The sequence below is a fragment of the Leucoraja erinacea genome, chromosome 4 (genome assembly GCF_028641065.1).
Source record: "Leucoraja erinacea ecotype New England chromosome 4, Leri_hhj_1, whole genome shotgun sequence".
NCBI classification, from domain to species: Eukaryota; Metazoa; Chordata; class Chondrichthyes; order Rajiformes; family Rajidae; genus Leucoraja; species Leucoraja erinaceus.
The window spans coordinates 38,292,960-38,305,258 of NC_073380.1; the positions used below are offsets into that span (position 1 = coordinate 38,292,960).

General features: G+C 42.4%; 1 protein-coding gene across 1 annotated transcript in view; it reads right to left on the bottom strand.

The window, feature by feature from the left end:
• LOC129696043 (lipoxygenase homology domain-containing protein 1-like) overlaps positions 1–12,299 on the bottom strand; it is a 185,140-nt gene that overhangs the window by 19,669 nt on the left and 153,172 nt on the right. The window contains exon 34 of the mRNA XM_055633450.1: positions 11,146–11,309. Coding sequence (XP_055489425.1) covers positions 11,146–11,309 — 164 coding nt within the window. The remainder of the gene's footprint in view (positions 1–11,145; positions 11,310–12,299) is intronic.

Sequence of the window (12,299 nt, forward strand, 5' to 3'; positions counted from 1 at the left end):
TGTGCAATCTCTGTACAGACAGCACCCCAGGATTTAACTCGGGTCACTGGCATTGTAAGGCAGCAACTCTACCGCTGTGCCATTGTACCTGCCCGTATAATTGTGTAATCCATTACATAATATCATTCAAATTGCTGACGTAGATGACAAACAGCAAGACCCAGCACCGATTCCTAAGGCATACCACTAGTCACACACCTCCAATCCAAAAAAACCCAGCTCTAAACCATCACCCTCGACCTCCTACCATGAAGCCAATTCTGTATCCAGTTAGACAGCTCTCTTTGGATTCCATGCAATCTAACCATTCCAATACTTTGCTGTAGTCCATTAAGACATATGGCTACGGGCCTGCCTTTACAACCCTTCGGTTACTTTTTCAATAAACTCATTCAGATTTGTGAGACACAATCTCCAATGCACAAAACCATGCTGACTGAGCATAATCAACCTTTGTCTTTCCAAATACTTGTATATCTTATCCCTCAGAATCTTTCTTGTCAGATGTTAGGCTTATTGGTCTATAGTCTCAAAGATTTTCATGGCATTCCGTTTTAAGCAGAGACCACTCTCTAGTCTTCCGGCACCACATCGGTATCTAACAATGATTCATACACCTTAGTTTGGACTCCTGCAATTTCTTCTCTAGCTTCCCACGGTGTCCTTGTATATATCTGATCTTGGCCTGGGAATTTATCTACCTTTACATTTTACGACATTCAACTCTCCTGAAGACATTGTCATTAACTTTGTCAAGTGCCCTTGTATAAATTAAGAAAATCATCCCCAAATGAATGTGGTGGTCTGGTGTCATTAAATTATGATAAACACTGATATATGAGAACACCAATTGTTTATGCAACTCAGATTAGCAACAATATGATTTGCTGCTAATATTAGTTTAATCAAACAAATATATACAATTATTTTTTAAAATGTTGTTAGAATCCAAGTATGTATACAATGAACGTCAAGATATATCGTCAGTTGTCAATCTTTCATAAAATAGCAATCAAACTAAATGGTGCTGAAAGCTACATACCGTTTTGAAATTTACCAGTGACTTTTCCATGCAGATTTGTTATTTTGGCATTTTGCCAACCTGTCTCAATGTCAGATCCCATTTTGTGATAGTATGTCAGTGGTAATGAAACGTTCTCCAGCTCTAGTTATCCTCCCTGTTTGCCATTTTAAATATTGTCAGCTACAAACTATATTTATCTTATAATTACATTACAATGCTACTTCAGTTTTTAGTTGATTTTGTAATTATCACAGAAAGATTAAGGAGAAAGGAACATTTAATATCTGTACTGAATATGTGAATACACTTAGTGGTGCTACATCAATTTGTTGCAAGTCTACCATCTAGTGTCCTGAACCAGAATAGTATACAATAAAAATAAATGATCTGATTCCTGTTCTCACTCATACTTGTCCATTTAAAAAAATGAATAAACTAATTTAATCCTTAGATAACTGTTATTTCAACAGACTAATTTGCCTTGCAGTAAATATACGACAAATGTGAAAACCTATGAGAAAGGGGAAGAGAAGATTTAAAATATTTTTGGAAATTACACGCTATGGGGTTCCAGGATGTGATTAATAAATTGATGCATTGCAATCCCACCACCAATCTACTCTTAATTTGGAAGGCGGATAGGAAAGCATATGTAAAGCCCATTACAGTGATTTAGAACCTACATGATTTTCTGCTTGTTAAATTTATAGTTTTCATATTGTTAACTTTGCAGGATACTGTGTATTTTTTTGGAGTCAGTGCAAATAGTTTTTTGCCCACCACTGTAGTTCTGATATTACTTCAGTGTGTAACTTCATGAAACGATCATAATGACTTGTATGTCGTTTTTGGTACAAAGGTCCGAATTATGTAGCTGGAAATGCTGCTACCATTATCCCAATTACTCTGTTACTTGTCGAGTAGTTGGTAGTTTGTTGACCATTAAATTGGTGTACGATTGTGCCAATTCAACTATGTGTCTCTTGGCAATGTTACAGTCATGTAGACTGAATTAATTGTGAAGCCCAAGTAGTCCATGATAGTGGATGGCTTCAACTTAGATTTATCTGGATGTAACACAACCCCAGGGTTTCGAATAACTTTTTGGTAGCTGAACAGCTAACATAGTCAAATTCATGGTCTTGCCTACCATTTAGGATATCATCAAGATATGCCATGACAATATGTTTTTGTCTTCTGAATATTGCCAGAGCTGGTTTTAGTGTCTGGGTGACACTCTTGGGCTGATGTGAGCCCATTGGGTAACGCTTTAAACTGCTATAGCTGCCCCATCCAGTTAAATTTCAGGTATCTGCGATGATCCTTGTGAATGGTACTAAATGGTAAACATCTTTAAGATGAATGCTTGCCATGAAGTATCCTTTGGAATTTAGTTGTTTGGCAGTAACAACTGGTTCCATTTTGAAATGTATATACTTAACAAACATATTTAGTGAAGTTAAGCCAATGATGATGGGACATCCGCCATCTTTTTAGGGTTTAGTGAATATATTTGATGCGAATTGCAAGGGTTCAGGTTTCCCCATGACACCCTTTGTAATTGGTCTCACCAGTTCAGCTTGTCCCTCTTGTTTCTTTAACGGAGAGAGGAAAAAATACCCTCTGGGGTGAATGTTGACCTGGTGGCAATTTTTCTAGTGTGAATTATATTCACTAATGCCATTGAGTATATACTGATCACTTGTGATAGACTCCCATGTGTTGGTATGCTCTATATACTGGTAGGAACCTGACCCACCTACCTCCATGGTTATGGGTATTCTTCTGTTTCCTGCCGGTCCAACGAGTGTTGCACGTCGTCTGACGTGGCGGTGACGTTGGGGGGTGGCACATTTTCCATGGGGTCTGCTCTGGGCCCTGGTCTAAATAAGACTTTTGGTGATAGTTGCAGACCCCGAGCTTTCATCAGTCCGATATGATAGACGTTGACTGATGGATGCGATGGTGTGCTGCTGCGTAGGAATTACTGTTTTTGGTTACTCGTCCCGGCCCTGCCCTCATGAGCCGAAAGTTTTGTAAAACCTCTTGCATGTCCTTCATATGCTTTGTGAGGTTTTTGCCACAGAGCAGTGGGTCTGGCTCAGTGGCTGGGGTCTTATGACTTGTTTACGAAGGTTGTGGTCATCTCCGCATTTGTCCATGGAACGAGGAAAAAATGATGTGATGGCTGTCGTCAGGCTTTTAACGCCTCCTGCACATGGGGTTTCCACGTAGCTGTCCACCACACACACCGCACCGCACCTTGCCCCTGTTCTTGACCAGCCCAGTCCTGGTCACCAAAGCTACCCTCTGAAAGGACTCAATGGACAGTGACAATCTGTGGAGGGAGGGCCCTGACCCCCTGTTCTTGAGCCCCCTCCTGGGCTGCACCTCGTTGGAGCTCCTGCTCCAAAACCGCTATGCGGCTCTCTGTCTCTCCCCCACCTGGGAGGAGAGACAATGGATAAGTTGGAGCCACCAGCCAGAAAGCCTCTTCCTTGGCTTGTACATCCAGCCCCCTGCTCAGGTCACGGTGTCGGGGTAGCGGACCGCCCGGTAAGCGGTCCTACCGCCTTGTTGCTGCCCCCGCGAGATGGAACGCTCCTCCGTGGAGTCGAGCGGGGGCAGGTCTGTGCAGGCGGCTGTCTTTCCTCCCGGGCGGGTGGAAAGACGTCCCATCCGATAAGTCGGAGCCACCGGCCGTACGCCTCCGTGGCGTTACTTCCCGCCTAAGCTAGCGGGGCTGGGCTCGGCGCTGTGTCGGGATAGCGGAGCGCCGGGTAAGCGGTCCTACCGCCTTGTTGCTGGCCCCCTCCAGATGGAATGCTCCTCCATGGAGTCGAGCGGGGAACAGGTCTGTTCTGTTGCTGTCCCCCCCAGATGCACGCTCCTCCGTGGAGTTGAGCGGGGGACAGGTTTGTTGCAGAGCCTTTCTTCTCTGCCGGACAGCAGAAGGCTCCCTGTGAAGGAAAACCGACGTCAGCTTACCTGACGGTCCGTTCTCACCTCCATAGCGTGAGAGCCCGACTCCCGCCTGCCGCTGTTGCTCTGCTGGACGTAATGCCGTGCATGCGTGCTGAACGGGTTCTTCACGGAATCACTCACGTGACTCTGAAGTAAAATTACATTCCCTGATAAAGACCAACCTTAATTGGGCAGATAACGATATCACCCAGATGAGACGGGCAGTTATGACCTTTCGGGCAGGTGGTACAGGAAGCTCGCACTCGGGATCCTCAGCATCCCGTATAAAAATGGGATATTATCTGGGAGAGTCAGCGAATTAATCACGCAACATTATGGCTATGCACCCAGGTAATAGAGGAAGGGGACGAGGCAGAGCATATGAAATGATACCCCAGTGGAGAAATTAATACCAGGGAAACAGAGAAAGGGATAATCCAAAAAGATTCACAGGGGGACGAGGAAATGGAGGAGCCTGTTTTCAATGCGGGGGAATTGGGCATTGGATGAGGGACTGTCCCTCCAGAGAAGGAGAAGGAAGGGGAAGACATGAGGGATACAAACATACCCCGCACACTACCAACAATCCCTTTTACCAATGACCCACCAGCACCCCTGCAAAGCGCCTCTTTCCCCTGATTGCCAACCCCGATGAAGAACCACAGTAATGATGCTTGGGCTGCCAGAGTTCTATTTTTGTTTGGCCGGGGCAACTTCCTCAACCCTAGATCAGGACCTTGTGGAGTATCTGGCAGTTCCCCTGTCCGATAATGTAACTTGCCTCTCCGGATTGGATGGGAAAACGAGATGCTACCCCCTTACTCAACCTCTCACTGTTACTTACAGCCAGGAACAATACACCCTCACCTTCTCTGTTACCCCACACCCTGGATGCAATCTAGCAGGAAGAAACTTGTTAATGGGATTGAAAGCAGCAATTACCTGCTCTGACAGTGGGATACACCTACAGATGAGGCAAATGTTGTATTCTCATTTCCCCACTTCTCAGTGGTGGGCAATTGACCTCCCACCATCCCCCACCTTAGGAGACATCCCAAATCCACATGTTACCCTCTTCTACGATCCCACTGGATGTAATGCTGAGATGAGTGATTTCTTTGGGCCGCTGCAAGGTAAAGCTACAACAGTACGACTGATAGGAAATGTATCAGGAGAGCCAGGAACGGCGATAATAGCACAGGTAGAGGAGGGACTGTGGAAACAGACGCCTCCCTAGTGGCCCCCACACATCACTACCTCAGTAAAACCAGGACCTTTAGCAAAGGAATTGGGATACCTTGTATATCTATTGCGGAACCAGGCTAGAAATAATGTGTTAGGTACTCAGCTTTTCACCCAAGGTACTTTGGAATACTGGGAAGAATGCCAGACTATCGAAGGAACAATCCGAAGACATCAACCACAACCCAACAGAGAGGACAAGGAGCAGATATGGTCGGCGTCACCGCACATGGTAGGACTGACTAATTGTACTCCAGTAAGGGTTACACTTAAGTCGGATGTCCACCTCCCTGAATGCACCAATACCATTTAAACCCAGAGGCTGTTGCTGGGATACGACAGCTGGTTCAGTCCTTACTGCACCAGGGCATACTCGTCCGCTGTCACTCACCTTGCAACACTCCCATCTTCCCAGTGCCAAAACCAGGACACACCGAATGGCGACTTGTTCAGGATTTACCCACCATTAATGCAATTGTTATGCCAATGCATGCTATAGTACCCAACCCAGCCAGCATATTAAGCCAGGTTCCAGCATCAGCAGCCGTATTCACGGTGATTACCCTACAACACGCCTTCTTCGCAGTACCATTGCACCCCGACTGCCAATACCTTTTTGCCTTTACGTATGAAGGACAGCAGTACACATGGAAACGGTTACCCTAGGGCTTTGTACGTTCACCTACAATCTTCTCCCAGGTCTTGGCAGACCAGTCAAAGACACGCCCTACCAAAGGGTTCAGCAATTGTCCAGTGTGTGATGAGGCTAGCAATGCCAAAAACAAGACCACGATCAAGAGCCTTACACAAATGGGGATATGTGATACCTAAGCAAAAAGTCACTGAGGGGCAGAAAAAAGTAAAATTTCTCGGGGTGATGATTAGTGCCACAGAAAGAGCCCTCACCCCTGCCAGAGTGGACCCCATTGTCTACCATCCAAAACCAGAGACCTCTAAACAAATGAGAGAATTCCTGGGGTTAGTAAATTTCTGCCGACAATGGATCCCAGATGTGGCTCTTTACACCAAGTATCTATCACCATTATCCTCCGCTAAAGCTGCACAGCAGTTCACACTTACTGAGGAGCAGACAAAAGCCTTTGCCGCTTTCAAACAAGCACTGGCTTCAGCACCCGCTGTGGGATGCCCACTGTGTGACCGATCCATCCAGCTATATGTCACCATAATCCAAGATTGTGCATCTGCGGGTTTTAACACACCACAGCAATGTTAAGCAACCAGTGGCTTATTTCTCTGTCAGGTTAGATGCTGTAACTCGCAGATATCCACTGTGCACCCAGATCTTGCCTGGCAAACATGCTGCTGTCTCTGCGGCCACCAACATTACAAAGCATCAACCAGTAATTGTGTTTACAATTTACTGTGACTCTCTTAAATAATCCCTACTTGACTTTTCAACACTGCTCTTCAATTAATCCATCAGCATTTTTAACACAGCCACCAGAGCTTTGCAAAGATCCTCCGCATGATTGCGAATAGCCAACGACATTCTGTCCAATATCAGAGAGGGGCTTTCTGATGTGCCATTAGAAGACGTCCAGTCTACATGGTTTGTGGATGGCTCTTCATGGTTGTACCTGAAACAAGTAAACGAGCCTCAGGCTATTCCATTGCAGTTGTACAGGGTCGTGGTGAGACCACACCTGGAGTATTGCATACAGTTTTGGTCTCCTAATCTGAGAAAATACATTCTTGCCATAGAGGGAGACAGAGAAGGTTCACCAGACTGATTACTGGGATGTCAGGACTTTCATATGAAGGAAGACTGGATAGACTCGGCTTGTACTCGCTAGAATTTAGAAGATTGAGGAGGGATCTTATAGAAACTTACAAAATTCTTAAGGGGTTGGACATGCTAAATGCAGGAAGATTGTGCCCGATGTTGGGGAAGTCCAGAACAAGGGGTCACAGTTTAAGGATAAGGGGGAAATCTTTTAGGACCGAGATGAGAAAAATATTTTTCACACAGAGAGTGGTGAATTTCTGGAATTCTCTGCCACAGAAGGTAGTTGAGGCCAGTTCATTGGCTATATTTAAGAGGGAGTTAGATGTGGCCCTTGTGGCTAAAGGGATCAGGGGGTATGGAGAGAAAGGTACAGGATACTGAGTTGGATGATCAGCCATGATCATATTGAATAGCAGTGCAGGCTCGAAGGGCCGAATGGCCTACTCCTGCATCTAATTTCTATGTTTCTATGTTTCCATTGTAAATGAATCACAGATGGTCCTAGAAGAAGGACGATTCCAAAACCCTCTGTCAGCACAGCAGGCAGAATTATTTGCACTGACTAGAGCATGTATATTAGCTAAGGACCAATGCACTAATATCTATACGGACTCTAGGTATGCTTTCGGAGTAGCCCACGATTTTGGAGCACTTTGACAACACAGAGGATTTCTCACAGCCGCAGGCACCCGATTAAGAATGCCCTTTTTGTAAGCAACCTTTTACAGGCACTTATGCTTCTGAAGCAATTGGCTATTATAAAATGCAATGCCCATACGGGAGGAGACGATCCCGTCTCCAAGGGAAATGCCCACACGGATCAGGTTGCCAAGGATGCAACCTGTAGATCATATAACCTGGTGCCCCCAGGGAGTACAGAGCTAGTAAATAGAACGGTCTTGCCAGACATGAGGGAGGTTAAAGAATTACAGAGGGATGCCTCTGAACATGAAAAACAAAAATGGAAACAAGAGGGATGCCCCATGGATTCCACTACGGGACATTGGCTAACCCCACTTGGACAAGTTTTTGTACCTGATGCATTCTTACCCACACTCCTAACCTATATACACTTCCTTGAACATTCTTGAAAGGAGGGAATGATTAGGATGACGAAAGAGACATGGCAGGAGGCGGAATATTGGACATGCGCTGGTATTTCCATAGAGATCTGGTGACTAGTCACAGTTTGTTCAGCAGGGGTTTGTGGCAATCCAACAATATTCCCTGGTTCACATGTAATTCTATACCATGCCTTTGTTATGGTGAATCTTGGCACTGAAACATTCTTGCTGATTTCCGATGAACGTATTCACCAGTTTCAAATTTTCCAGATAATTTTTCCTTTTGGCCCCAGTAAGAAGCCTGTTCGGTTATTAAGCACTGACTGCCACAATATTACCATTTTTGCTTGGCTGTCACAGCACTAAAAGGGTGTAAAACACTAAGGAGATGAGCTGTCCCACCATTTATTTCACCAGTTTTAACTGTGCATAAGCTGCAAGTCATTGCTGCCTACAAATGGTCTCAAGAAGTCTCAGTTCTGCAGTTGCTGACATTTAAATGTTAAACCAGTTAAAATTCCAATATGTGGTTCACCTCTCATTAGCATTTGTTGCATTTATTTAAAGCTATAATGCAGTTTGATAGTCCAATTTCCGGTAGCCCTTGCTGTCTCCTCCCCTTCTCAGCTCTCCCTCAGCCCTCGGGCTCCCTCTCTTTCTTTCTACTTTTTCTTCTTCACCCCCCCCCCCTCCCCCCCCCCCCCCCCCCCCCACCCTACATCAATCTGAAGAAGGATTTTGGCCTAAAAACATTGCCTATTTCCTTAGCTCGATAGATGCTGCTGCACCCGCTGAGTTTCTCCAGCATTTTTGTCTACCTTCCATTTTCCAGCATCTGCAGTTCCTTCTTAAACATCGATAGTGAACTGGTGGGCTGAGGCTTGGCAGCTCCAAGAGGAACTTCTGACATTCATCTATTCAAAGTGAATTCAACCCCAGACGTATGTACAGGTCCAGCATTTACTGAAATATTTGTCGGGGGTTGGAAGGTGGGGTGAAGGGGCTTATGAATCCATTACTGTTAATTGTTGCTGAGCATCCCATGAAATCCATGTTCCAGCCCTGGAAACATGCTTGTAAATTTCCTCTTCAAAAAGATGGTGTGCACTTGTACTGGATAATATAAGTGGAACTTATAACTTATGTAGAGAAAGAAATTGGATTATCACATAAATTGTCCTCTTACCATATGCTAATATGTTAATTGCCCAACTCTCTACAGCTTACAATGTATGGCATTCTTCCTCTCTTGCTCTTTTGCATCTATTCTGATGTGAATTTCTTACTTGTTAGATTTCTAGATATTTTCTGTTCTCAGGAATATTATTTTATAGAGCACAGAAATGGTAAGATGGCACACAGCAGGGCACATTTTCCTTCTAAAGTAATGAGCTGTAAATACCTATCTTCTTGGAACATACATACAAGTTGCAATCCTCTAAATGTTAGGTTACATTATCAGCTACAAGTTATGACAAGTTGTTATCAACTTTCAAAATATAGTAATACTTCTGTCGAATCAGTCCAAATAACTGTTTTTTTATGATGTATTAATAAATTAATCAACCAGTATTAAAATATCAAATCCAATATTTAACATCCATATACAATGGTATTCAAGGATGTACTATTTATACAAATGTACACACCACTACAATGCTCTAATAGGTTTTGCGAATTGTATGCATACCAACATCAAAATACTTTTGGCACATTGATATTCATGACTATAAATACAAAGCCTCCACACCACAAAAAAAGTGCATATATCCAAGCTCACTCAGTCAAAGCAAAACAAATGTTGCAGCAGACACAAAAGAATTTAAGTATAGAGCAGGTTGGTAGCTTTATTGAAAAGTTACCAATGTACGCTACACGTAATACAGAAATTCAAACAGGGTCCAACTGAAATGAAATGTGAGCTAAGCCTTGTACCTGATATAAAACACGAGGGGTTAGAGAAACGTAATGGGTAACATTGGGTAGCTGGAAGTGTAACATACAGCGGACCAGTTGTATTTCATTGTCACAATAGTACTAAGAGTTTTAAGACAGAATGTGACAAGCATGGTGTCTGTTTTTGATACAAACCTGGTTTAAAAAGTATTCTAGATCATGTAGGACATCATGCTTCTAATTATGCCAGTCGGAATCCCTCTGGCAAACATCACTTGGGCTTCATGGGCAAATTGCTAAAATAGGCATTAGGCTACTCATTAAAAAGAACATTAAAGCCCCTAAAATGTGTTATTGATCAGAACAAGAGAAGTGTTGCGGTGTTTAGTTATTTTGACATGATCTTCAGAGATATTGGCAGGGTAACAAAAGTGATATTTTATCATTTCATGAATCGCCTATAGAGGACTAAAAGCATCCACGTTCTGAGACAGAATTTCAAATTGGACATGCATTTCCAACATACACTCAAATCTGATAAACACCAGACTTAGTTTTATGACTTTAAGACTTTTCCTTTAACTGTTGACCATTTATATAAAAGCAGCTCCATTATTGATCACACAACCATGGTTTCAATCTGCATCATTGAATAAATATCTAAACATTATTGAAATTAAAAGTACAATACTAGTGGGAAAACAACCTTTGTTGCATTGTTGTTGATAATTGGTATATGGGAGGAGAAGGAGGAGGAGACGGAGGAGAAGACGGAGGAGGAGACGGAGGAGAAGGAGGAGAAGGAGGAGAAGAAGAAGAAGAAGAAGAAGAAGAAGAAGAAGAAGAAGAAGAAGAAGAAGAAGAAGAAGAAGAAGAAGAAGAAGAAGAAGAAGAAGAAGAAGAAGAAGAAGAAGAAGAAGAAGAAGAAGAAGAAGAAGAAGAAGAAGAAGAGATATCTGACATATGTATTTAAAATTTCAACAAACACTCGTATCTTAGACTTTATGAATTTCTGCGTCAAGCATTTTGTAGTTTTTTTTTATCATTGTTGAAATTTTATCTGCAGTATTTTCTTACTTTCTCTGTTTACCGGCATATATTAACATTATTGTTTTCATTTTATATTTTTGATTCTGCTTCAGATTATAATGAATTAATTTTTATATTTTGGTAACTACATACAATATGCATTCTCATTGATTTAATACCTGAAATACATCCGTATTTTGTGGTTTGAATAGCTGATGCGTTCCAGTGCCTAAGACAATTGGGCCTGACGTTCCTTTGTCCCCATAGATATGCATGATGACAGTAGCTTCGGTCCCAGCGCTTTTGAAATTTCCAGTAGTGACTAACACCTCCCACTTATCTCCTGCATTTTAAAAGAGACAAAATTACGTGCATAGTTTCATTATTTGTAGTTAAGGTAGCAAGTGTTTCTCCAAAGAGATTTTCAATGTGCAGAATTCACCAAACATATGTAATTACAATACCATGTTTATTCAATCAAATATAGGAGCCACGACCATAGATAAATGTTATCTAACTTTCTACCTTCCAAACATAATAGGTCCCAGTTCCTGAAATTTATAAGCATCAATTCTCCTACCTGTCTTTATGCATTGAATATTTACTGTTAATGATCCATTGATCTCAGTTCAGTTTTTTGACCTTCAAAAATGACAATGTCCATTTGTTTCTTTCCAGTCCCTCCTTACTACTAAAACCCTCCAGTCCCAGCTTTTCATTTTTGTCTGCAACCTATTCAGCGTAATCACATCTTTTCTCCAGTATGGTGACCAGAATTGCACATGATATTTTGGTTGTGATCTCACTAACATCTTGTAAATCTTAATAGAATGCCCTTACTCTTGTATTCAATGTACCATCTGAAGAAAGCAAGCAAGCCATGCACTTACACCAGCACCTTGTCTATGTCACCACCTCCATGGCATAGATTGTGCCAATAAGAAATGTCAGTAATGAAAATTATGGATCAAACTCTAATAAACTAGTTTCTGCAATATAAATTATTTAAACCAAACCGAAAGTCTACACTTGATCCAAAATTGTTGGAAACATGGAATCATTGTAGGAAGATTGTGGTTTGGTTAAAAACCCACTGAGAAATATCCACATTTTAAATGATGATTCCACTCACTCCTCAATACCAACTTCTTTAGATTATGTTAAAACTCAGCTCTTAAACTTATTGCAAATTATTTTCAAGCTTGAATCGTTCCTTCTCATTTCCATTCTGTATTTTTTCTAAAAATTAAGGCAATTTTGTACCAATGGGCCAATGTATTGTTGCATATCCTTCCAAAAAATTATGATTCCAGTTGGGACATTGCACATGAAT